Source organism: Callorhinchus milii, unplaced genomic scaffold, assembly GCF_018977255.1.
Source record: "Callorhinchus milii isolate IMCB2004 unplaced genomic scaffold, IMCB_Cmil_1.0 Scaffold7, whole genome shotgun sequence".
Lineage (NCBI taxonomy): Eukaryota > Metazoa > Chordata > Chondrichthyes > Chimaeriformes > Callorhinchidae > Callorhinchus > Callorhinchus milii.
Genome location: NW_024704748.1, coordinates 28,092,579 through 28,120,073, shown reverse-complemented (window position 1 = coordinate 28,120,073; position 27,495 = coordinate 28,092,579). Strand labels below are relative to the sequence as shown.

At 47.7% G+C, this 27,495-nt stretch overlaps 1 protein-coding gene across 1 annotated transcript; it reads left to right on the top strand.

Annotated features, from left to right (window-relative positions):
• The first annotated feature begins 4,364 nt into the window (after positions 1-4,364).
• On the top strand, positions 4,365-26,664 carry LOC103189974 (peroxisome proliferator-activated receptor gamma coactivator-related protein 1). Its single transcript, XM_042336877.1, has 13 exons — positions 4,365-4,419; positions 8,656-8,817; positions 12,726-12,881; positions 13,758-16,323; positions 18,302-18,355; positions 18,763-18,820; positions 19,550-19,617; positions 20,236-21,121; positions 21,460-21,603; positions 21,818-21,905; positions 22,135-22,256; positions 22,500-22,651; positions 26,314-26,664. The coding sequence occupies exons 1-13, from the start codon at positions 4,390-4,392 to the stop codon at positions 26,415-26,417; spliced, it is 4,590 nt and encodes a 1,529-aa protein (XP_042192811.1). The 5' UTR covers positions 4,365-4,389; the 3' UTR covers positions 26,418-26,664.
• The last annotated feature ends 831 nt before the right edge of the window (positions 26,665-27,495 follow it).

Sequence of the window (27,495 nt, the reverse complement as noted above, 5' to 3'; positions counted from 1 at the left end):
GAATAGCCAAATCAGTCTTAAGAGATCCATAATAATAATAATAATCCTTGCATTTGATGGAGCTTTTCACGTCTTCTAGACGTCGCAAAGCGCTTCACAGAATATGCTGTAAAGTGAATTGACTATATATTTGTGGGCGAAACGCGGCAGCCAATTGTACACAGCAGCGTCCCACAAACAGTCGTGGATTGAAAATGACCAATTTATTATTTTTTTTTGGAGGGATTATTATTAGGCTCTGTGTGGAGTAAAGAAACTTGCCCAAGGTTTCACCCTCTGCCTGGAATTGAACCCAGGTGTCTTGCTCGCAAGGCGAGTGCTCTAACCACTGAGCTACAGGACTCCACACATTTATCAGTGTGTCAGCCTGGTACGATTATAATAATAGTAATAATCCTTGCATTTGATATAGCGCTTTTCACGTCGGGAGGACGTCCCAAAGCGCTTCACAGAACACACTGTAAAGTGAATTGACTGTATATTTGTGGGCGAACGCGGCAGCCAATTGCGCACAGCAATGTCCCACAAACAGTCGTAGATTGAAAATGACCAATTTATTATTGTGTTTGGTTTTGGAGGGATTATTATTAGGCTCTGTGTGGAGTAAGGAAACTTGCCCGAGGTTTCGCCCTCTGCCTGGAATTGAAATCAGGTCTCTCACTTGCAAAGCGAGTGCTCTAACCACTGAGCTACAGGACTCCAGTTGTATAATGTATAATCCAATTGTAGCACTCTCGCCTGCAAGTCAGAAGGTTGTGGATTGAAGCCCTATGTTGGGACTTGGAATTATATAGTCTAAGCTCCAAGCTCACACTCCAATGCAGTGCTGGAGGGGTGTTGCATTGTTGGAGGTGCCATCCTTTGGATGAAACGTTAAACTGATGTCCCAGTTGCCTGTTCAGGTGTGTTAAGATCCCATGGCAGTATTTTAAAAGAGGTTGTATTTCCTGTTGTCCTAGCCAACAATCCCCTAAATAAAATTGGTCACTCACTCCATAGCTGTTTGTGGGACTGGGTGATCATGCTGTGCTTCACTCACAAAATACAGTCGATCCACTTACAGTATATCCTGTGAATCGCATTGAGATATTTAAACCACATGATAAGGTACTATATGAAATCCAAGGATTATTATTATTAATCGTTTTACAGTTTATTTTGATGGTTTGGTTGCGGATGTAAGGAAAATTATCTATATTAATAAAGACGAAATGTGTTTGTGCGTGTGTATGTCAGGCCAATAATGCAATAACCGATTGATGGAGAGACATGATTTTTACCTCATCAGAAAGGTCTTGCAAGTGGGACTGTCATGGGCATCCTTTTTTTATGGGATCTCCTTTCGTTGATGAACTATATTTAAAAAATGCTTTAATTAAGCCAAAGTATAAGGCATGGTATTCTGCAACACAGTAGCGAGAGAGGAAATCACACACCTTTCTAGAGATATACATCTATACTAATATATTCTGCAACAAAATAGTGACAGAGAAACCCATGGGCAAATATTTGGGGGAACTCCTATTGTTATGTAAAGTACGAGCTGTACCCGTTGCAGCTACGCTTGCAGCTAAAGGATCCAATATGGAATGTAGATATCAGTATTATTATACTTTATATTATTATACTTCACAGTATGTCACTATATAATAATAATCCTTGCATTTGATATAGCGCTTTTCACGTCGGGAGGACGTCCCAAAGCGCGTCACAGAACACACTGTAAAGTGAATTGACTGTACATTTGTGGGCGAAAGCGGCAGCCAATTATTATAATACTTTATTATACTTCATATTATAATACATTATATTATTGTACTTTATATTATATTATTATACTTGATATAACGATGAGAACCCCCAAAAATAAAAGTAGCGACAGAGGAAACCACTCCCGCATACAAGACCATTCGAATGAGACATAAATCATGTCCCTGCGTCAGTCGGTTATTGTGTAATGACTTGCCACACAGACACACACACACATTTCATCTTCATCAGTATAAATAATATTAAAAAATGTATTAATATTGGGCGCTGGGGGGAGGAGCGGCTAGGGCTGCGACGACGCTGGGAGGAAGGGGCGAGGGCGGCTGCTGGTGTGGGAGTGACAAGGCCGGCGGCGCTGGGGAGGATGAGAGTGGCGGTGGGGGAGGGCAAGTACAGTGGCGGGGGGGGGGGGCAAGGGCTGTGGCACTGGTGGGGGCAAGGTATGCGGCACTGGGGGCGGGCAAGGACTGTGACGCGGGGGGGTGAGGGATGCGGCACTGGGGAAGGGCGAGGGCTGTGGTGCGGGGGTGGGGGGCGAGGGCTGCGGCGCTCGTGGAAGCCAAGGCTGGGGCTTGGGGGGGATCGGCTGGCGCTGGGTGTGGGCTGGCGCTGGGGGGGGGCTGGCGCTGGGGGGGGGCTGGCGCTGGGGGGGGGGGCTGGCGCTGGGGGGGGGCTGGCGCTGGGTGTGCATTGGCGCTGGTGGGGGCCAGCGTTGGGGGGGGGGGCGGTGCTGGGTGGGGGCCGGCGCTGGGCGGGGGCCGGCGCTGGGTGGGGGCTGCGGTTGGGCTGGCGCTGGGGTTGGGCTGGGGTTGGGCTGGCGCTGGGGGTGGGCTGGCGCTGGGGTTGGGCGGGCGCTGGGGGTGGGCTGGCGCTGGGGTTGGGCTGGCTGTGGGGGGGAGTTGCGAGTTGGCTGTGGGGGGGAGTTGCGAGTTGGCTGTGGGGGGGGGGTGAGGGCTGGCTGTGGGGTGGGGGGGTGAGGGCTGGCTGTGGGGTTGAGGGCTGGCTGTGGGGGGGGGGGGTGAGGGTTGGCTGTGGGGTGGGGGGGTGAGGGCTGGCTGTGGGTGGGGGCTGGGAGGGGGGGGGAGGGCTGGGAGGGGGGGGGGAGGCCTGGCTGTGGGGGGGGGGGGAGGCCTGGCTGTGGGGGGGAGGCCTGGCTGTGGGGGGGGGGGGAGGCCTGGCTGGTGTGGGGGGGGGAGGCCTGGCTGTGGGGGGGGGGGAGGCCTGGCTGTGGGGGGGGGGAGGCCTGGCTGTGGGGGGGGGGGGGAGGCCTGGCTGTGGGGGGGGGAGGCCTGGCTGTGTGGGGGGGGGGGAGGCCTGGCTGTGGGGGGGGGGAGGCCTGGCTGTGGGGGGGGGGGAGGCCTGGCTGTGGGGGGGGGGGAGGCCTGGCTGTGGGGGGGGGGGGGGGGGGAGGCCTGGCTTGTGGGGGGGGGAGCCTGGCTGTGGGGGGGGGGGGAGGCCTGGCTGTGGGGGGGGGGGAGGCCTGGCTGTGGGGGGGGGGGAGGCCTGGCTGTGGGGGGGGGGGGAGGCCTGGCTGTGGGGGGGGGGGGAGGCCTGGCTGTGGGGGGGGGGGGGAGGCCTGGCTGTGGGGGGGGGAGGCCTGGCTGTGGGGGGGGGGGAGGCCTGGCTGTGTGGGGGGGGGGAGGCCTGGCTGTGGGTGGGGGGGGAGGCCTGGCTGTGGGGGGGGGAGGCCTGGCTGTGGGGGGGGGAGGCCTGGCTGTGGGGGGGGGAGGCCTGGCTGTGGGGGGGGGGGTGAGGGCTGGCTGTGGGGTTGAGGGCTGGCTGTGGGGGGGGGGTGAGGGTTGGCTGTGGGGTGGGGGGGTGAGGGCTGGCTGTGGGTGGGGGCTGGGAGGGGGGGGGAGGCCTGGCTGTGGGGGGGGGGGGAGGCCTGGCTGTGGGGGGGGGGGGGAGGCCTGGCTGTGGGGGGGGGGAGGCCTGGCTGTGTGGGGGGGGGAGGCCTGGCTGTGGGGGGGGGGGAGGCCTGGCTGTGGGGGGGGGGGGAGGCCTGGCTGTGGGGGGGGGGGAGGCCTGGCTGTGGGGGGGGGAGGCCTGGCTGTGGGGGGGGGGGGAGGCCTGGCTGTGGGGGGGGGGGGGGCCTGGCTGTGGGGGGAGGCCTGGCTGTGGGGGGGGGGAGGCTGGCTGTGGGGGGGGGGGGGAAGCCTGGCTGTGGGGGGGGGGAGGCCTGGCTGTGGGGGGGGGGGGAGGCCTGGCTGTGGGGGGGGGGGAGGCCTGGCTGTGGGGGGGGGGGAGGCCTGGCTGTGGGGGGGGGGGGGAGGCCTGGCTGTGGGGGGGGGGGAGGCCTGGCTGTGGGGGGGGGGGAGGCCTGGCTGTGTGGGGGGGGGAGGCCTGGCTGTGTGGGGGGGGGAGGCCTGGCTGTGGGGGGGGGAGGCCTGGCTGTGGGGTGGGGGGGAGGCCTGGCTGTGGGGGGGGGAGGCCTGGCTGTGGGGGGGGGGGGGAGGCCTGGCTGTGGGGGGGGAGGCCTGGCTGTGGGGGGGGGGGGGAGGCCTGGCTGTGTGGGGGGGGGAGGCCTGGCTGTGGGGGGCGGGACTAGCGGTGCCGGGGAGCGGCTGCCGGAAGCGGAAGCGGAAGGAGCCGGGCTCGCTGGCGGGCGGGAGGGCGCAGATGGCGGCGCGATGGGGAACCGGGGACGAGGTAAATATCACTGAAAAACAGGGAATATGTGAAGTTGGGCCCCGCCCGCAGCTGAGGATCAGCGGCTGTCAAGTGATGGGGGTCGGGGTCGCCTCCCGTGATCGAGGCCGCGTGAGCGGAGTCCCGGGTGTGACTTGTGGAGATCGGCGGTGACACGTGTATGAGCGGCGCCGCGGCCACACAACAGGGAAAGCTCCCACAGGGGCCGCAGCCCCTGAGGCTCAGGCCGAGCGGCACCGACCCCCCGCCCGGACACGACGGCAAAGATACGGAGCGGGAGCCCGGGGGCAGCCGGACTCGGACACGTGTTTCCTTGTAGGACCCATGTGCCGGCCGGCGGCCTCGGGGCTGCCTGCACTGTGCCGGCAGGAGGGGCCCCGGGTGGGTGGGCTGTGCCGGAGGGGGGAGGGGGGGTCCGGGCGGCAGGAGGGCTGTGGCAGGTGTCGGCGCTGCCACACGTGTGGGCGCCGCTCTCAGAGTCGGGTCCGAGCTGTTGGTGTGGGGGAGACTGCGGACCCGCTCCCAACTCACTATTTATTGTTAAAAGCTGAATCTCACAAGTTGCGGTCTGACAGCATTGCGGAGGCTCAGCGGCTCCAAACGGTGAAGATTGGGGACAAACTTAACGATTGTTTGAGATCCCGGAATCGCTGCCGGGACTCCCGGTGGTTAACGGGTCACGAGCGGCAGAGAAAGTTTCCCCAACTCGCACTGTAGCTGCAGATACCGCGGCCCGGACACGTGTTGCTGATCGCTGCCTCTCCAGCGCCGGAGGACCCGGGACTGTCGCCGCCCAACTTAATATTAAATAACAAGACTTGGGCATTTACCAGAAGAATTCCCCCCCAGGAACTTTACAGCTGAACTGGAAGTGAAAGTGGAAAACCTATTGTTGGGAATGAGGTGGGAGGAGCTGAGAGACTCAGTCTAACCTGTCAGGTTATTAGATTATGACAGATCTTTTAATACAAAATTACATTTGTAAAGCAACTTTCACTTTCTTCATAGTTATTGTTCATATGTTTTATCTGCTAATTTATTTAACCATTTTATATGGGCTTCATCCCATTGAAATAGCTTTCTTCCATACCAAAAACTTTTTTTCTTAATTTATTCTTAATTTGTTTTCTTTCTCTATTCTCCCATAACAATATCTCTATTCTCCCTCAATTAGGTTAGGTTCACTATTTCTCAAATGTTTTCCTCCCTTTACTTACCATGGCATATTATTGGCAGTTTGCCTGCATAGTGCTCTGAATGGCAAGCTATGCAGTTTTAGCTGCTTAAACTCCAGCAGCACTCCATGCATACTCTGGGGTTCCCAAGCCTTGGCTCTTGCCGACATCTGCCCAATACTCTCTAAGTTAAGTAAGATGCGTGTGGCCCTCCAGGGAGATAGTGATCCTTCATAGGTCGCACACATGCAAATTTCTGTCTGGTTTGGATACTCTTAAGCATGCTGATGGGCATCCACATGTTTTTTTTGGTCGGCCTGCTCAATACGGAAACCCTCACCATGCTTAAGAGTATCCAATCCAAATGTTCCAAGCATCCCACCTAGACTTGGAAATTCCTGAGATATTTATTGGAATGGAATACGCACTTCAGCTGTTTATTTTGCTATATCAAATGCAAGGATTATTATTAAGTAGTGCTATGGAATCGTTAACGTGCACCTGAGTAGAGTTCCCCTCTCGACTATCTACCCCCTACTCGCTCCCTCCATTCCCTCCCCTCACCCTGACCATTTCCCCCCTGCTCGGGTCCCGACCCAACTGTCCAGCGCCTTGGGACGTCCTCCCGACGTGAAAGGCTCTCTATAAATGGAATCTTGTTGTTTTTGTTGTTGTATTTATAAAATCTTACCGCACAGAAGGAGGCTATTCGGTCCATCGTGTCTGTGTCAGCTCTTTGAAAGAGCTACCAACTAGTCCCACTCCCCTGCTCTTGCCCCATAGCCCTTCAACCCTTCCTTGCTAAAGTACTGGAACATATTGTTCAAGATCAACTTTGGTCCCCACCCTCCACTCCCTCCTCAAGGCCCCTACAATCTCGTTTTCTGGTCTCACAGCACAGTCAAATTCACAAACAACATCCTCACTATCTATGACCAGAGATCCCTCTGCTCCTCGTCCTCTTGGATCTCTTTGCCGGGTTCGACCCAATTGACCTTGCCATCCTCATTCACTGCGTCTCCTCCCTCATCCACTTTAGTGGGGTGGCACTCGCATGGTTTGAGTCCTACTTAACCAACCACCTCCACTTCATCTCGGCAAATGGTATCTCTTCCCACCCCCACCCGGTCACCTGCAGGGTACCCCAGGGCTCCATTCTTAGCCCCTTTTCCTCATCAATATGCTCCCTCTTAGCAATGTCATCCGCAGATACGGGGTAAACTTCCACATGTATGTGGATGACACACAAATCTACTTTGCCTCCTCCAGTATCAATTCCAGGTCCCCGATGTTCTATCAGCTTGTCTGGCAAACATCAGGGTCTGGATGAATGTAAACTTCCTGCAGCTGAATGTGGACAAGACGGAAGCCATACTCTTTGGCTTCCATCAGTGTCTTCACTTCTGCGGATCTAAACTCCTCAACCTGGCTGGGCTCTCCCATCAGATTCACCGAACCAGTGTGCAATATAGGTGTCTGGGTCGACCCCCAGCTGTCCTTCCTCCCACACATCCTGACCAGGACCTCCTTTCTTCACCTCCACCACATTGCCCGTCTCCAACTGTACCTTACCCCAAATGCAGCCAAAATCCTTGTCGTGCGTTTGTCACCTCCTGCCTGTATTACTCAAACCCACTCCTCACAGGTCTCCCCAGCTCCACTGTTAAAAAATCCAGCTCATTCAGAACTCTGCCACCCGAATACTGACCCGGACCAAACTCCATCCCCACATCTCACCAGTTCTGGCCCAGGCTCCACTGTCTCCCCATCACCGAACCGATCAAGTTCAAGATCCTCACACTTGTGTTCAATCCCTTCACTCTCTGGCACCTCCCTATCTCTCTGGCCTCCTCACTCCCCAAACCACCACCCGGTGCCTCTGCTCGACTGGCACTGACCTCCGCTCATCCCTCGTACGCTCCACCCAACCATCGGAGGTTTGCACTTTCAGCCACTACGCTCTGTAACTCTGGAACACTCTTCCACAAACCCTCCGCCTTGCCCCCTCTCTTCCCTTTTTCAGGTCCCGTCTGAAAACCTTCCTCCTTGACCGTGCTCCCCCCCCCCCCCCCGTACTCGGAGTCAGGCTCCGCCATTATTATGCGCTCTGAGACACTACCCTGTGTGGAGGACGCTATATAAGTACAAGTTGTTGTTGCTTGACTTCAGATATTTGACATCCTCGTATAATCATCCCTGTCATACCACTGCAACAATACTTCTCACTAAATTAATTCTGTACACTGTCCTTCATTGATCCTGTATGAATCCAACAAAGTACAAATGAGACTCATTCTCTTCCGCCCCCGAATCACTCTCTTTCCCCTCTCTTCCCCCTCTTTTCCTCTATCTTTTTCACTCATATAGTCTCTCTCTCCCCTCACACGCTCTCTCAATCACCAATGTGCACCAGATCCAAGCAGAACACAGCAATTTTTTTACATCACCTGATACTTTTAAAGTAAATGCAGGTTTTCTTTGTAGCTGTAAGGCTGGATTGGAAATGTGTTGTGTGTATGAAGAGTTCAGTCTACATGTTCCATGGATGAGAGAAGGATCGCACTACATCCAGTCAGCATTATTTGCATTACTGGAATGTTTGACTGCCAATTAACCAACAAACCAGTGAATGACACAATAAACTGTTTGCTCTCTGGTGCTGACTTTGCATATTGAATCCAATTTGGATTAGCAGTAGATAGGCCCAGGGCTGAATATGTTTCTCCTGGTGGTCAATCCACCGGATAAAATAGGTTATTCACTTTGTGACTGCTTGGACATTGCTGTGAGGAAATTAATTGCTATGGTTGCCCCCAAAAATACACAATCACTTCACTTTATACTACATCCTACGAAGCGCTTTTTTATGTCATCCCAAAATAAAAGCACAATATTAAATACAAGAATTATTCTTTTAATAATTGCCAAAAGAAACAATATTCTCTGTATGGGAAAGTCCAGTTTTTCCCTAGGTACGTTTAATTGTTGAGGTTTAAAACTTTAATGATATAATTTCTGTCTTTTGGTCATTAATATTCTTTATGTACTGACTTCTCTCCAGCAGTGTGATGCCCTAGATGGTGAGGTGTGTGCCAGTCTTCCTGATCTCAACTTAACTGGGTTGGATGTTGGCGACCTAGATGCTGGAGGGATTTTCGGAGCATTTCAAGGCTATATTGATCAGTCCATAATCTCCATTATTGAGGACTCATCGTCATCAGAGGTAGAATAAGTGTAGAGATTCATTTACACTAAACATGCTGTTGTCATGATGAAACTGCTAATTGTTGTTTCGTGGAAATTTAAATAATAGTTTAATTAATCAGTCAGACAAAACGTGTTCCAAGAATTAAAAAAAATTCTACCCGTTTTCTGCTTCTCAATGGGCTGAATGGCCTCCTCCTGTTTCTTTGACCCTGAACTCATTTAACTTAGCTCTCTTTACGCATTCATATCCATGCCTTGACTGTAGATATTTAAGAAACGTTGATCTTGGTAGCTACAGGTGGAGTCCTGTAGCTCAGTGGTTAGAGCACTCGCTTTGCAAGTGAGAGACCTGAGTTCAATTCCAGTCAGACGGCGAAACCTTGGGCAAGTTTCCTTACTCCACACACCTAATAATAATAATATCCTCCAAAACTAAAAACTAAAAACAATAATTGTCAGAACATATTTTGTCTATTTACCAACTCTAACTCCATGTGGATAGGGTGTTGCGGGGAGCGATCTTTCTTTATTGGCCTAAGATGGAGTTGAAGGGGTTCTTGGTGAAGTGGGCTAATGGGTCATGTAGCAGTATATTATACTGGAGTGTTTGGTGTGTTGGAGGAAAATATATGCTGGAGTTATTAATTGCAGAAGAATAATTTAGCATTTTAGGTAGTCTTCAGTGAGATGAATGGCAGTTGGACAGATGAATGGCACACAGGAAGATTTTTGTGCATTAGAAATTGTGTTGCATCTCTTGGTCCAACAAGCTGTAAAGGCGAAATTGATAAGGATGTTTGAAAATGAGATCTACAGATAATTGGGTAGATACATAGATAAATGACTATTTATGAGATTAGATCGGAATCAAGCCAACCCTCTGCATTGGTCTCTCATCACTTCTGATGACAGGACCTGGTAGGCAAGACCAGTTCACAATGGACAAGGAATCCTTCCACTCAGCTCCGTTAACCCTGCAAACTAAAGCTCCTAATGGGTAGAGTGGTCCTAGCTGGAATTCTCGGCACTGTAGATGCTGGAATTCTCAACTTGGTTTGGATACTGTGTTTATATAAAACCTAGGTTAGAACACATTTGGAGTACTGTGTTCAATTCTGGTTGCCACATGACAAGAAGGACATATTAACATTGGAAAGAGAACAATGTACGTTTACTAGGATGATACCAAGGCTGGTAGTTACTGCTATCAGGATAGACTGGATAGGTCTTTTTAAGAAGAGAAGAAAAAGGGGACCAAATAGAGGTGTTTAAAATTACAGAATTTCAAGATAAATAGGCTATTCCTACTTGTTTAGGAGTCCTTAACCAGGGGACACCGGCCTCCGGTTTTCCCCTTATGCCCACCATTGGTGTCTGTACCTTCAGCCACTGCGCCCCGAAATTCTGAAACTCTCTCCCTCAATGCATCCGCCTTACCCCTCCCTCCCCATCTTCAAATCCTGCCTGAAGACTTTTTTGATCATTTTTATGGTCACCTTGCCCCTCCCTCTCCCCTGGCTTGTTGTCAGACTCTGCCACTGTAAAACGCTCCAGAACGCTACCCCGTGTTAAGGGTGTTATAAAAATGCTCGTTATTGTTGTTGTATAGATAGTGACTCGAGGACCTATAAGAGAATTTAGGCGGAACTGCTTCACACAGAGGGTTGTGAGAATGTAGAATTCGCTGCCTGAAGTGGTGGTTGAATCAGATCGTATATATGCATTAAAGAGTCAGCTAGATGTACAAGTGAAGGCAACAGAAATGTGTGGGAAGGAGTACGGAGTGATGGAGACTCATGTAGGGTATAAACACAGCACGGACTTGTTGGATCGAATGGCCTGTTTCAATGCTGTATAGTTTATGTAAATCTCATTGAATGAATCACGGAGGGAAAGGTGAGAATTTGACAAGTTGTGATACCAAATCTGGACTTCGAAAAGTTATCATTAAAAGCGGATAAACCCACTGCTTTGTCGAATTTGCCTATCATTGTGTCAAATGCTCATTAATGGCAGTTTGAATGTGAGCTGAAAGCAAATAAGTGAAAAAAGTGGAATGCTGTCCTTTGCTGCAAGGATTTTAAAGAAAGGAGGTGCTGCTCTAGTTATACAGTGTACTGGTCAGACCTCATTTTGAGTTTTGTTCAATTTTGGACACTCATTCTTAGAGAGGGTAAACTATCTCACAAAATTAATGCCTGAGTTGAAGGGTCCTATCTATAAGAGGCTGGGTAGACTGTTTTGAAATCTGTGGTGATGTGAGTGTATTTTTGAGTGGATCACAGAATATCTGCTTGGATAGTGCTGATTTACTTTCTAGATTAATGAGTGATTTGTATTTCATGTTATTCTAGTAAGAAATATTTACATTTCTTATTTACGGTTCAGGCCATTCCCTGGACCCTTCTCTATTCCCCAACTACCGTCCCATTGCCAACCTCCCTTTCCTCTCCAAGGTCCTGGAACGAGTTGTTGCTTCACTGCTTCCTCTCCCGCCTCTCTCTTCTCGAACCGCTCCAATCGGGTTTCCGTGCCGCCCACAGCACAGAAACCGCCCTAGTCAAAGTGACAAATGATATTCTGTCCATCTGCGACCAGGGCTCCCTCTGCCTCCTCGTCCTCCTTGACCTCTCTGCTGCTTTCGACACCGTCGACCACTATCCTCATCCACTGCCTCTCCTCTCACCTCAGCCTTCACGGTTCTGCCCTGGACTGGTTCAGATCTACCTCTCACACCGCCTGCACTTCATCTCCAGAAACGGCTTTGTCTCTCGCCCCCACACAGTCTCGTGCGTCGTTCCTCAGGGCTCCGTCCTTGGTCCCCTCCTCTTTAATATCTATATGCTCCCACTTGGTGACATCATCCACAGACATGGGGTCAACTTCCACATGTATGCAGATGACACCCTTGATTCCAGGATCACTGCTGTCCTGACTGAATGTCTGTCGGACATCAAGGTCTGGATGAGAGCTAACTTTATTCAGTTGAACGTCAACAAGACCAAGGTTCTCCTGATTGGCTCCCGTCAGTGCCTCCTCACCTCAGGCGCTGACAGCATTACCATCCATGGTTGCAAACTCCACATGACTAAGCCAGTCCGGAACCTTGGGGTCTTGTTTGACCCTCAACTATCCTTTCTACTCCACATCTGTGCCATGACCTGCTCTGCCTTCCGCCATCTCCGCAACATCGCCCAGCTCCGCCACTGTCTCACACCACAGGCCACAGAAACCCTCATACACGCCTTCATTACATCGAGGCTTTACTATACAAACTCATTGCTTGTCGGCCTCCCCAACTTCTCCTCCACAGGCTGCAGATCATCCAGAACTCTGCAGCCCGTGTCCTCTCATGCACTAGGCTTTGCGACCCTATCACCCCCATCCTTGCCCAACTCCACTGGCTTCCCCTCACACAGAGGATACAGCTTAAGATCCTGGTCCTCACCTTCAAAGCCCTCCATGCTCTTGCTCCCCCCTACCTCTTTAACTTCCTAACCACCTACCATTCTGTTCGCTCCCTCCGCTCAGCAGGTTCCGGCCTGCTTCACGTCCCCCGCCTCGCTTGCCCCACTATTAGCGGTCGCACCTTCCACCACTCTGCCCCCGCCCTCTGGAACTCCATCCTGCAGTCCCTCCGTCTCGACCCTCCCTCGCCAACTTCAAGACGCTTCTCTTCAACCGTGCTTTCAATCTCCCTGCTTCCCCTTTGCCCTCCACCCACCCTGACCACCCCAGCTCGGGTCTGTAACTCTTGTCTGTCCAGCGCCTTGGGACGTCCTCCCGACGTGAAAGGTGCTTTACAAATGTAATTTTGTTGTTATTGTTACATTCTATGCCAGTGTGAAGTATAAGATGATGCACTCATACTTTCTTTGATTATATAATTTGTATAATTGATAGGTTTGTTCTTTCTTTCCTCAGAATAAGCCCCACCTGGATGAGGAAACTGAAGCAACGCTTCTGACTGCCTTGACCGAAATTCTCGGCACTGTAGATGATGAAGATCTCTCTCCATTTGATACACTCCCAGACAATGAACTGTTTGCATCACCAAAGGATGGAGATGAACAAACTCTGGTATGAGAGAATGAGGAGTTGAATTTGAGGAAAGGATTTTAGTTGGAAGATATTTTGACTCAGCCTGCTTCTTCCCCTCCCCCCTTCTCCACCATCGTAATAAAGTTGTCATTTTGGAGAAAACAGTGCAGTAAATGTAATGGGTTCACAGTTCTTGGAAGATTTAAATTGTTAAAACAATACTGAAGTTACATTCCATATTCCTTGAAGAATGATAGCTGTTCCATGATCCAACTAATTATGAGCGACTAATTCATGGAATGCAGCTTGCAAACCCTGAATAAAATGTGTTGCTTGTGTAAAGAATCAATGTTCCTGAACTCTTCCAAAGCACAATCTCATTAACCTGAAAGATAATCCAAATTCAATCCTATAGTATCTAATTGCCTGAAGAAAAGCCAACTTCACACAAGGAAAAATCAAATCAAGTCATTTCTCTTATTGTTGGATTGTTACTCACTACATAGATCGCAGGAATATCTGCAGCAAATATTTAACTTATTATTTTGTAAATATTGACTAAAATATAAATACTTTCCCTCATTTCAGAGCCCCTGAAAATTATCATTATCGATGCTTGTATCCTGCAGTCTGTTTGCTGAGAGAGGGAGCTGTAGAGAGTTTTACTGCTTAACTTTGATACCTGATTCCAGGTTGAGGAAAGCAGGGCAATAGATGGATGTGGGAATCAGTTGGGTGGGGAGGGGAAAGTGAGATACAGTGGTAAGTTGGTTGGCTGGTTAGTTGAGGATAAGTGCCAATGATGTGTGTTCTACTGTGAATCTTGATTTGTTGTTATCAAGAGGATGATGGTAAATGTCACAATAACTCCAGAATATTCTTGTCTGTTGATGTCATTCATGGGATGTGTTTCAGGACCCGTGCAGAGATATTTTTGAAAACTTGATACCCATCATCTCCAGGAGTTCCAGTACAACGTGGAAGTCTGAGAAGAACGTGCCTAAAAACTTTAGAGCTGGATTATCACAGCAGCGGAGTGATGGAGAGGAGGAGGATGCAAATAGTATTGGGCAAGACATTGTCTCAGAGTCTGGAAGTGACTTTGTGGACGTTGAGTGGGATGAATCCATGGATGCAACTCCTTTGGGGAACGAAGTAACTCTGGGTTTATCTGTAATGGGACAGAGTTTACCGTGTGTTATTAATACAGAGAATGTCTCCCTAATTGACTTAGTTAAGTACATGCACCCTTACTGTCTACCAAATGGCACAGTTTGGCTGGAAGCCAATAATATTGAGGATTGTACTAAAACAAGAGAGAATGGAGTAGAGATGGAAATTCAGGTGGTACAGGATGGAAGTGTGAACTTGCATATGCCTGAGATGCAATTTGATAATGACCAGACAGTGTCTGAGTTACCAAGTGGTCAGAATCTGGAATTGGAATACAAAGGAATGGTTGATGGTCAAAATCTGTCCAGGATAGGGAAAAATCTGGAGCAAGAACCCAGCAATATTTTGTCCAGTCAAGAAAATAAATTAAAAACTAGCAACGTAATTAGCAAGAATCTCGCTGCAAAGGATATAAAACAAAGTACAGAACAACAAGATATTTGTGCTACTGCCCAAGAGCAGCCCAGAAACCCAAACCGAGGAAGGAAAAAGCACAATTCTATTGAGATAACTACTGATGCACATCAGTGTGCAGGAGAACCATCTACTGCTCACAGACCACTTACTAGGCTGAGTCTCAAAGCACAGAATCAGGCAAATGAAATGAGAATATTAACTGAGCACACATTGCAGTCTCAGCCGCCAAATAAGAATCAAGAAAACATAGAGCAATCATCACTGCCCCAGCCATTACTGGCAAGCAAACAGCAGGATGGTCTGAGTATTACTTCACAGGAGTCCAATTTGTTAGTGAAACAGTTGGAACAAGAAGATCCAGCAGGAACCAGGGAAGTTCAGAGGAGGGGAAGGGCTGGAGCAAAGGGGAAAACTGCCTTAAGAAGAGTCACCAAAGACGGAGAGAATCAGCAAAATGTACAAAAAAGGTCTTCTCTTACTGAAAATTGTCTTGTAATTAGAAGATACAATACAAGGCAGAATTCTACATGTACAAGACTGCAATCTAGGTCAAAAAGCTCTATTGCAAAGCAGAAAAACGATCCAGAACACATCGTGAAGAAGACTGAGATCACAACCAGTGAAAATACAATAACCGTAGATTCTGAGATTGGTCCCAAAGACATCAAGGCTGTCCCCTCTCAGGCAGTTTTGACAAATTCTGACCTCAGCACTATTCCAGCTCCTTCACCTTTGTTCTGTAACGTAACTGACACCAAGCTCATCCCAAAAGATCAACAACCTCCAGAAAAAATACACAAGTCCAAACCAATTAGCCTTCAGCAGTATCGTATGAGATTACAGCAAAGGCAGCAGAACTCCAGGACAGGAAACTACATGACAACCCAACCTGTCAGTGAAAGGACCTGCAAAGCTTCCTGGCCAGTAGTTCCTGTTCAGTCCATTATTCAGGGAGAATTGAGTATCCTCCCATTGGAAACTATTGGCCAGAAGCTCACCACTATCCAAGCAGTAGCACCACATGGCAGACGAGAGGCATCACAGGCGGTACAGGCTCCAGACTCTAGCCACAGCACCAGACCAGATTCTCCTGTGAGCCACAATCTAGCCAAGCATACTGCAGGCATCCTGAAGTTTGGAAAGAATCAATCCAGCCAAATGCCTGCTCAGACACCAACCCAGGATGCCCCAGTTACTTTGCCCACAGTACAGCCTGCACCAATTATTGCTGCATCAGTTGGAATTACTGCATCACCTGTTGTAAATCGTTTAACTATTCACGGTGCACCTGCAGAATGGTATCTACTGGAACAGCCTGCACCAGCCCAGGTATCTATGGCACCAGCCCAGGTATCTATGGCACCAGCCCAGGTATCTATGGCACCAGCCCGGGTATCTATGGCACCAGCCCGGGTATCTATGGTACCAGCCCAGGTATCTATGGCACCAGCCCGGGTGCAGCCTGCGCCAGCCCGGGCGCAGCCTGCGCCAGCCCGGGCGCAGCCTGCGCCAGCCCGGGTGCAGCCTGCGCCAACCCAGGTATCTATGGCACCAGCCCAGGTACAGCCTGTGCCAGCCCAGGCACCTGTGGCACCGCCTTCATCATTCAACATCACATCAGTCTCATTTGCTGCAGCATCACTCCAGGCATCCAAGGTTTTGGTCAACAGCAAATCAGCCTCAACTGCTCTGATTCAGTTCGATCCAGTGCCCCAAACCCTTGTGGGAAAGTCTGTACCATCAGAAGCTGCACCTGTCCCAGTTATCCAGACTGCACCAGTAGAACAGCGGCTCCCAGTCCAGACCGCTGCAGCTCACACTAAACTTGTGCACAAGGTTACAAGAAGGTCTTCAGGAAAGAAGAATGGTGATGAAAGAGAGAAACCCAAAGGTTTGTACAGTGGCTTAAAATCTTTAAAATAAAACTTGTTAAAAGCGCTGGCCATTTGTGAGTGGTATTTGTTAAGGGCCAGTAAGAAAACTTTTCCCTGATTTTTCATAGCATTACTCCTTTCTGTGACTCTTTAGTACCTTGTCGCTGGAGTTGCTCCATTAGGCCGCTGGTGCTTCATGCTAAAACTGAAGGGAGAAGGGTAACTCCAGAGCATACACTTGTATTATAAAGTTTCAGTTAATACGATATGCACCTGATCTCATAACATTAATAGAGTTACCCAGCAATGATTCCTACAAAGTGCATCAATTTGCATTGTATTTCAATCAGGAGCAAGAACTTAGCTGATTTTAACTTCTCCTTCTCCCACCCCTGCTGAGATTACATTTGGGACCTTCCTGGTTCCTATAGCTGGTAGCTTCACCACTTTGGAATAATAATAATAATAATAATAATAATAATAATCCTTGCATTTGATATAGCGCTTTTCACGTCGGGAGGACGTCCCAAAGCGCTTCACAGAGTACACTTTAAAGTGAATTGACTGTATATTTGTGGGCAAACGCGGCAGCCAATTGCGCACAGCAATGTCCCACAAACAGTCGTAGATTTGAAAATGACCAATTTATTATTGTTTTTGGTTTTGGAGGATTATTATTAGGCTCTGTGTGGAGTAAGGAAACTTGCCCAAGGTTTCGCCCTCTGCCTGGAATTGAACTCAGGTCTCTCACTTGTAAAGCGAGTGCTCTAACCACTGAGCCACAGGACTCCAGTAAGTGCAGACTAGTTGGCCAATTGAGCTTGCTTTATGGCAGGCTTTTATCTTCCATACGTATCATATGGGAGCCTTAAGCCTTAACTTTTAAAATTAGATTTACATAGACTGTGCAACACGGAAACAGATCATTCGGCTCAATTTGTTTGTGCTGGGGTTTATACCCCACACGAGTCTTCACTCATTCCTTATTCCCTTCCATACCTTCTATTCCTTTTTCTCTTGTGTGTCTATAGAAAGACATTTGAGAGAGTTATTAGATTTTTATTCCAACAGTGTGTTGTGAGTATTGTTTAATGTTTAAAAAAAAATTAAGATGCCCCCTTGTTATCAATTAACAGAGATCAAATGGTCTTTGGTGCCCATATGTTTCCATCTCCGTAAAGCTACTTTCCTCCGAAGGAATAGGGGAGGATGAAGCCTGAGTTTATTAAAAATGATTTACTTTTGGAGGCACTGCACTGCCGGTGCCCCTAAACAAACTAGATTCATCAGTTGATTAAAGTAAAGCCTTGATTCTGGATTTTAAACTGTTGGATAATAGTAAAATACTTGAATTTGATATACCACCTTATCACGTCTTCGAGACGTCTCAAAACGCTTCACAGAATATACTTTAAAGTGAAACAAAAACAGAAGTCGCTGGGAACACTCAGCAGATCAGGCAGCATCTATGGAGAAAGGAAAGTGAGTCAATGTTTCAGGTCCACGACCCTTCTTCAGAATTCAGTTCTGTCGAAGGGTCGTGGACCCGAAACGTTGACTCACTTTCTTCATAGATGCTGCTTGACCTGCTGAGTGTTCCCAGCGACTTCTGTTTTTGTTTCAGATTTCCAGTATCTGCAGTATTTTGTGTTTTGTTTTATACTGTGAAGTGAATTGACTGTATATTTGTGGGCGAAAAGCGGTAGCCAACAGCACACAGCAACGTTCCATGTGGAGTTAATGGTGAGTGGCACTGAGTTGCTTACAGGATTTATTTTTAATTTACATTTTCCTGATGGAACCAAAGCCTGTGATGGATTTGTTCTATTTACATATTTTTAAGAACGTAAGATGAGGAATGAGGATCCTACTATTTGCTATTTGGTTCTTCCTGTTTTACTCCTGCAGCTTTGCCTCCATTCTATCCCAATATAGCTTTGTTTGCGTTCTCATTGGAAACTTGACCATTACTAACGCTGTCTCTCTCCCTTCCAGGAATTGTAGCTCCAGATTTGATGAGCTTGCTGGAACAATTTGAAGAGACGGAAGGCAAGGAATTTTGCTTCTGTTTATTTCCACCAGTTAATTTCATTGATAACATAAGGTCCTACCCCACTGTCATGCATGTTTATCTGTTGGGGTTCCCTGAAGAAGTTAAAAAGCAAACATTGCACTAAAATCAGTGAGTAGTATTAGAAAGCAAGTTCGTTATTTCCTTAATTTGCTCACAATTCCAGTTCTCAGAGATTCCCTGCCATTTCCCTAGCCTGTCTATGGTCTAGTCTAGCACTGCACTAGGAGAATAAGTAAATCTCTACTAACAATTTAAATCCAACATCCATTCATCTGAATGTAAACCTAAAGCAAGTAAATGTGGCCTTGAAGTCTTACTGAACATGTTCCCCTGAGGGAGTATGTTGCTCCTGCCTATATTGTGACATTTGCTTTTTTTGCAGCCACAGAAGAGATGATCAAGCCACTGCCCAGGGAGTTGCTTTCTGTGAGCACTGTGGGGTAAGTAGGGAGATGGGGCAGTGCTTTGCTAGTAATGTTGCCTGTCTGTTGGGGTGGAGAAAGTTAAATGTAGGTTAGTTGCACTGTAAGAATCAACAGTTTGGGTAGTATAAAAATTAGACAAGGCCAAATGTGGATTAATTTTTTAACCAATATATTTTACCAAATCACTGTGTAGAGCATAGATATTCCTGTTTCCTGAGCTCCATTCTAGGTTAACCTTAGTTGCGTGTGGTGGGAGTATCTGTCACTAAAGCCAATGGTGTCCAACCTTTATGGTCAGCCAACAAATTACATTTTCTTGATGGAACACAGACTTACCTAGACTGGTGCAAATGTTCAGAGAGACGCTTCACTAGTGGTCACTTGTGCTTTAAGGCAATGACTAGAGCCCCTTGAAACTCTTTTTATTTTTCTATACTTTTTCTTGTATTTTTCAGGAATCTCATGTTATTTTATTCTATCCATTAAAAATGTTTTACATCTTTTAATTACATTAAAGTAACTGTAATAAAAAGAAATAAAATATTTAAATTAATGTATTGCATTAATGCAAATGTAATAAAAAGAAATAAAACATTTTTAATGGGTAAAATGACATTTATTCTCTCCGCCTCAACGCTTTTCCCTCTCCAGCCGTCCCTCGCTCCACATGCCAGGCCTTCCTGAAGCTGTTCGCTTGAATTAGAATTGCCAGATTCTGTAAACCTTGTAACTCTCTGTTGATAGGTCAACCTCCTATGAAGAGATGAAACCACTCGATCATATATTTGGAGCTGAGCTGGCTAGCACAGCAGGTGAGTATTGGACTCTTTCATTCCAGACTAGTGGTTGAATTGTACTCTGTACTAATTGCAAATGTTGTATATAGGTATTGATCAGCTTTATTTATAATAATAATCCTTACATTTGATATAGCTCTTTATCACATTTTTGAGGCGTCTCAAAGCAATTCACAGGATATACTGTAAAGTGGATTGACTGTATTTTGTGGGCGAAACGCAGCAGTCGGTTTGTTCCACAATCAGCCATGGAGTGAGTGGTCAACTTTATTTCAAGGATTTGTTGGCCAGGACACAGGGAAAAACTTCCTTCTCTTTTTCAAATAGTGCCATGGCATCTTGAGACAGGCAGATGGGACATCAGTTTAACATCTCATCCAAAGGACGGCACTGCTGACAATGCAACCTACTCCCCCACCCAGCAATGCATTGGAGTGTCATCTTAGAGTATGCAGCACTCTGGAACACTACCCTGCATGAGGGGTGCTATATAAATGCAATTTGTTGTTGAGAGCGTTCCCACTGAACCAGGCTGACACACAAATTTAGTTGACTGTCTCAATCTCCTCTGAACAATGTTTTTAACCAGTTGAACAGATTCTAAATAATTTTTGTGCTGATATCTGTTTTCAGGTTTGACTCCTCCAGCAACCCCACCTCATCAGCTTTGGAAATCTGTGCCTCCGGTCACCCTTTTAGGAAAACGGAAAGTGTACAACACCGCAGAGGGTTCTCCAGGCTCTCCACTGAGAACAGTAAAGTTAATTGAACCCAAACCCTTGTCACAAAGTAACAGCAAAACAAAGTGCATGATCCGTGTGGACCAGCCCTTCCCCAAGAGTCCTGTGAAGGCACACATTGGCTTTGGTGATCATGAATATTGTTTGCCAGCAAATGACAGCATAAGCAGACAGCCGATGTATTCCACAGTGTCTACAGCGCACACAGCCTGTTGGCAAGGTGAAGCATCTGCAGATGTTGGCTGTCGCTGGAATGTGAAGCGCCAAGCAAGTATCACCATTAAACCTATTGCCTCCATGAACTCTCGACCTCCGTCCTGCAATGCTGTCAAAAACAAGACCAAGGCAGCTGAAGAGGAACGTTGTTTCACGGATGATGACGTTTCAGGTTGCCAGGGAACGACAGACTCTGAATCCAGGCAGTCTTCGGATTTTGTTAATCAAATCAGAAATGCTGAAATAAAAGCAGAAGATGCCGCTGATGTTGGGAGAAGTGGCTCAAAGGCAGCAGGCAATAGAAGCAGCATACAAAAAGATGCCTTCTGTCCCAGAAGCAACGGAAAAGGCACCAGTGTAATACACTCATGCTTACAATCACAATCTGTCTCGCCTCATAGAAGTGCACAGACTGGGTCCAACCAGTTGGATTCTCATAGAGCTTATTCCCGAGGCAGGACAACCTCATACCGTAGATATCACCGATCCACCAGCTCCTCCAGCTTGGATTCCACCTCCTGGTCCCGATCCCGATCACGGTCTCCTGCAGGGAAACAGAGAAGGTAATGTTAGCATGAGTTCCCAAGGTGACTGGAATGAGTTCTATTAAATATAGTAAAATTCATTTAAGGGAAATAGAGATCAGAAAGATGCAAATTGCGTATTTTAAAAATGTGACTGAGCATCAATGATTATTATAGATTTAATAATGGAATAATTTGGCTATCAGGGTTCAAAGCTTGAAAGGCACAACATCTGATTCCTGGCTGTAATGTAATTGACTCATCGTCCTGGCCTACTTCACATTAACATTTCCAAAGATAGACCCCACAGACTGTCTCTGACAGTTCCAAGAGGAAAAAATACAACAATTTACAAATTGCTTCCTTTTCGGGAACAGATATTACAGAAGACGATCTCATCGCTCCCGATACAATTCTCGGTCCAGCTCATGCTCCAGATCTTATTCAAGATCCAGCTCACGATCGCTCTCAGGATCAAGGTCCAGATCAAGGTCTTCACACAGGCATGGAATACAAAAAAGGTACAGAAATACCACTGGTTTCCGTTTCAAGTGTCAGTTGCATTTATACAATAACCTGGTACTCACGTGTTGGTGCTGGCTTCGCTCTGTTGTGGGTACCGCAAACCCAGCCATAGTCTCCCTCCCCCTGACATGATACACAAATGTTGGTCTGTTTTGGGGCTGAGTGCTTCTCTGGTATATGTCCGTCTAATTGCATCACATCTCTCTCCAGTTATGACACCGATGATTCTGATCTGTATGAGAATGCATACGAACAATGCCATGGACATAGCAGCACCCACTGGAGAGAGCTTGCCATTGTAAGTATTTACCATCTTTCTCATTCTTGTACGTTTGTGATCATAATTTGGAAAGTTGGTATCTCTCTTGTCTGCTTAAAGTAAAATATGTTTAAAGTAAAAACATTGTGTGCAAAACTACAGTGTGATCAAGGTAGAAAACCACAGAAGCCACTGCATTGCTTGTTTAGCAATGCAGTGGCTTCTGTGGCTTTCTACAAGTCTAATTGTTCTCGTTTATTTACATCAGGAGGAACGGCGAGTTGTGTACATTGGGAAAATCAGAAATGGGATGATGAGAGAAGAACTGAAAAGAAGATTTGAAGTGTTTGGTGAAATCGAAGATTGCAATATTTATTTCCGAGAGGAAGGGTAAGTGCCAAATTTACATTCATATTGTGCCTTTCACTTGGGCTGGGCTCTATACAAATTGCTCACCTTGTGCTGGTTGGTGCAATAGAATTCTGTGGTGGGTTTGACATTGTCCTTGTTGTCTTTAATTCTGATGTTAAACTGACATTCAGGGTTCAACACTAACCTGATAAATATCGAATGACCAAAGCTTCTGAATTCAGCCAGTGGTGCTCAGCACTTTCTAACTTCACTTTCTTTCAGGGACAATTATGGATTTGTCACCTATCGCTATACTTGTGATGCTTTTGCTGCTATTGAGAACGGGCAGACAGTGCGCAGACCTGACGAGTTGCCATTCGACCTGTGCTTTGGTGGCCGCAGACAGTTTTGTAAAACGAGTTATGCCGATCTAGGTGAGTTTAGGGTGAATAAAACAAAACTTACTGCTAAGTACCTTTTAGTTCTTAATTTCCTTATTGCTTCTTAGTTGGTGCTCAGTGACTGTCAACTAATTCCCCTTGTTTTTTACTAGTAGAACCATAGAAATTTATGGTCATAATATAATATAATAATTCATAATAATAATGCATTTGATATAGCGTTTTTCATGTCTTCTAGACGTCTCGAAGTGCTTAACAGAATATGCTGTAAAGTGAGTTGACTGTATATTTGTGGGTGAAACGTGGCAGCCAATTGCGCACAGCAGCATCACTCCTAGATTGAGTGACCAAATTCCTATTTTTTTTGTGGGATTATTATCCCCGGAAAAGCGATCCACCAATCGACTAACAACCTGGTTCCTACTTACTGATAGGTAAACAAAAGCATGTGGAGTAAGGAAACTTGCTTATTATTTCATCCTGCCAGGAATTGTACCCAGGTCCTCTCGCTTGCGAGGCGAGTGCTCTAACCACTGAGCTTCATGACTCCACATGAAGTATGCTGGGGTAACCTGCATCTCTGAAAATGCAGGACAAACAGATTATAAAAAGACTACAACACTAGCGGAGTCCTGTAGCTCAGCGGTTAGAGCACTCGCCTCACAAGTGAGAGACCTGGGTTCGATTCCCGGCAGGGAAAACCTTGGGCAAGTTTCCTTACTCCACACACCTGATAATAATCCCTCAAGAAAAAAAATAATAATTTGGTCACTCAATCCATAGCTGTTTTTGGGACACTGCTGTGCGCAATTGGCTGCCGTGTGTATTGACTGTATGTTTTGTGGGCGAAGTGGGACTTTGACCTCATAATCTCGCGCTGATAGACCAATAGTGGCCTAACGGTCCACCGACAAATCTGGCTGGACCTCCTCAAAATCTACCGCTCCACTCTAGCCTCGGCCAAGTCGTCCTTCTACTCCAGGATAATCCTGGAGGCGAAGAACAACCCCAGGCTTCTGTTCTCTACCACATCCCAGCTCCTCTGCCCCCCTGCCACCCCGTGCTGGTCATTTCCTCCAACCTTCACTGTGAGGAGATGCTGGATTTCCTTGAATCCAAAATCAAGGGAATCCGCTCTGCGGTCACTGCCCCTCCAACTTCCACCAACCCCCCGCCCCTTCCCTCCCACACTCCGACTCCTACCCATCCTCCCCTACACACCTTCGAACCCGTTTCCCCACCCTCTGTCTCCAACCTCATCCTGTCCCTGAAACCCACCACCTGCTCCCTTGACCCCATCCCCACTCCACTCCTTATCTCCCAGTTCCACCTCCTTACCCCACTTCTCACAGACATCATCAACCTGTCCCTCTCCTCTGACTCTGTTCCCATTCCCCTAAAAACTGCCATCATCACTCCCACTTTGAAAAAACCCTCCCTTGATGCGTTGCAGCTATCAAGCTACTGGCCCATCTCCAACCTCCCCTTCCTGTCCAAGGTCCTTGAAAGAGTCGTTGCCTCCCAGCTGCGCTCTTTCCTCTCCACCCATTCATTATTCGAACCCCTTCAGTCGGGTTTCCGTGCTGCCCATAGTACGGAAACCGCCCTGGTCAAGGTCACTGATGACAACTTGACCGTCTGCAACCAGGGTTCCCTCTGCCTCCTCGTCCTCCTCGACCTATCGGCCGTGTTCGATACGGTTGACCACGCTATCCTCCTCCACCGCTTGTCCTCTCACCTCAACCTTCAAGGCCCTGTCTTTGAGTGGTTTAGGTCGTACCTCTCCCACCATCTTCATTTTGTTTCCACAAACGTCTTTTCCTCCACCCCCGCACTGTCTCGTGCGGTGTCCCTCAGGGCTCTGTCCTCGGTCCCCTCCTCTTCACCCTCTATATGCTCCCCCTTAGTGACATCATCCACAGACATGGGGTTAACTTCCACATGTATGCGGATGACACCCAATTCTACCTTTCCTCCTCTTCTCTCAACTCCACGACCCCCGATGTCCTGACAGCTGTCTGTCCGACATCGAGTCTTGGACGAGAGACAACTTTCTTCAGCTCAACGTGCGCAAAACTGAGGCCCTCCTGATTGGCTCACGTCAGTGCCTCCGCACCTCAGGCGCTGACAGCATCAGCATCCAAGGCTGCACTCTCCACCTCTCAAAGCCATCAGGAACCTCGGTGTTCTGTTCGACCCTGAGCTGTCCTTTCTTCCTCATATCCGCACCACAACTGGCACCGCCTTCCATCACCTCCGGAATATCGCCAGACTACGGCACTACCTCACCCCTCACGCGGCTGAAACTCTGGTCCACGCCTTTGTCACCTCAAGGCTGGACTATGGGAACTCTCTCCTCGCCGGCCTTCCCACCACCTCCCTCCACACTGCAGGTCATTCAGAACTGCAGCTCGTGTGCTGTCCTGCACCAGGCTTCGGGACCACATCACTCCCACCCGCTCGCCTCCACTGCTCCCCATCCCCCAGAGGATCGAATTCAAGATCCTCATCATCACCTACAAGGCCATTCACGGCCTTGCACCCTCCTACCTCTCCGACCTACTATCCTCCGTTCCTCTGGCTCCGGTCTGCTCCACACCCCCCACCCTAACCGTCCTACCATCGGTGGCCGAGCCTTCAGCCTCTCAGCCCCGAGGCTCTGGATCTTCATCCCCAGTGCCTTTGCCGCTTCCTCCCTTTCCTCCTTCAAGGCCGGTCTCAAGACCTTTCTCTTTGACCGAGCCTTCAGCTCCCCTCTCGACTCTCTACCCCCTCCTCGCTCCCTCCCTTCCCTCCCATCACCCTGACCATTTCCCCCCTCCTCGCTCCCTCCCTTCCCTCCCATCACCCTGACCATTCCCCCCCTGCTCGGGTCCCGACCCAACTGTCCAGTGCCTTAGGACGTCCTCCCGATGTGAAAGGCTCTCTATTCATGAAATCTTGTTGTTGTTGTTATTGTGTTCTTTGTGTGTGTTTCACCCACAAAATACAGTCAAATCCACTTTACGGTTTACCTTTGAAGGTCTTTGAGACGTTGCTATAAGGCGCTATATCAAATGCCAGGTTTATTATAATAGAGTGCTGGGGGAATGCTCAGATGAGTTGTTAAATCCAGGATCTATTTGTACCCATTCTGTTCAGCCACTATTTGAAAAGCGAAAGGAATTTCTTCCAGTGTGCTGGCCAATGATTCCCAGATAAAAATTGGTAATTTACTTCATGGCTGTTTGTGGGATATTGTATGTGCAAATTGGCTACCATGTTTGCCCACAATTATAATAATAATAATAACTAAATCACTACAATTTACAGTAAAATCCTGTAAAGCGCTTTGAGATGTTTTACCCAAACAAATAACCAATAAAATAAATGCTCTTATTTATGATCTCAGTTTTCTTTTACTGTATATTCTATATCCAGAAGAGGCCCGGGTTGTAATCTGCCCTTGAGCCTCTGAAAATCCACCTTGTAACGCGTTAACTAAAACAACAACGACAAATTACGTTTGTATAGCGCCTTTCACATCGGGAGGATGTGAATATGAAAATTTAACAATTACTGAGAGATTTTGCATCGTAGGAATGGAAAGAGACTGATGATGCATAACATTCCTTGATCTGTGTCACGAGGGGGAGACTGAGTAAAATGACTGGATCTGTATCAGACTAATTCTGCAACTGTGGATTGTTTTTCAGATTCAAATCACAGTGACTATAACCCTATTCCAGCCAAAAGCAAGTTTGATACTTTAGACTTTGATACATTACTAAAGCAAGCTAAGAAAAACATTCGGAGGTAACGCAGTGACTGACAGATGAGTTCCTGAGCAAGGACAGAGAGTGGATGTCCAACCTGTTTACATGAATGATGCTGCTACTGGATGCAATTCAGAGGAAATTCTATATAACACAGTGGAAGTGTCACTGGCTGCATATTAAAGTATTAATTTGCATTCCTTAAACACCAATGTATATTAATTATTACAGATCATCCTTTGTGAAAGAAAAGTTTCAAAAAAAACTATTAAAAAGATAAGTGAAAACTAACCTTGAGAACCTGCAATTATTCCTTTTTTTGTAAGTATAAGCATAAATCCCATTAATTTCACATGTGTCATGCAGTTTGTGAAAGAGTAGTTCCATGGAAACAGCAGAGCGTTTTTAACAGAATAACCCTTTTAGGGACTGGGTAAAAGGTGGGAACATGTGTACCAAATACATGAGTCAAACGGGATAAAAGCCAGCAGTTGGGAGTCAGCGTTGGAGTTGATGACCAGGAGACTTAATACATATGGGGAGCACAGAGCATTATAGATGCATATAAGAGGAAGCTAGACTTTCACATGAGGGAATAGAAGGATATGGGAGAGAGGAAGAAGTGGGTGGAGACCTATGTGCAGTATAAAGAGCAGCACATACTCGGCCATTTCCACACTTCACATTCGTTGAATATCTTTGTAGAGCGTTACCATATTAATTAATTAATCTTGACCATAAACACAATCAGAAAGATGTTTTTAGAAGAGTTTTGAAAGCAGAGAGGGGAAGGAATGAGCAATAGAGCAGAAATCGAAACAGTAATCTTGTTGACTGCTCTAACACTGCTGTTCTGAGACAGTATTGTCAGATATCAAATACTCATTGAGTTTAGTGCAGGAGAGGACATGAGCTGCGGGTTATGAATAATGACATCTTGTGGAAGGAAGAGTTGGGAAGACCAGTCAGTAGGGATTTAGCATTTAGCAACTGCACGTAATGAAACACGGATGAGGGTCTCGGCTGCCAGAGGGGTGGGGTACTGGCGGATAACGGGCAATGTTGTGGAGGTGGAAGGCAGAAGAGATCATGTGGATCAAGGGACGGTTTTTTGAGGGTGGG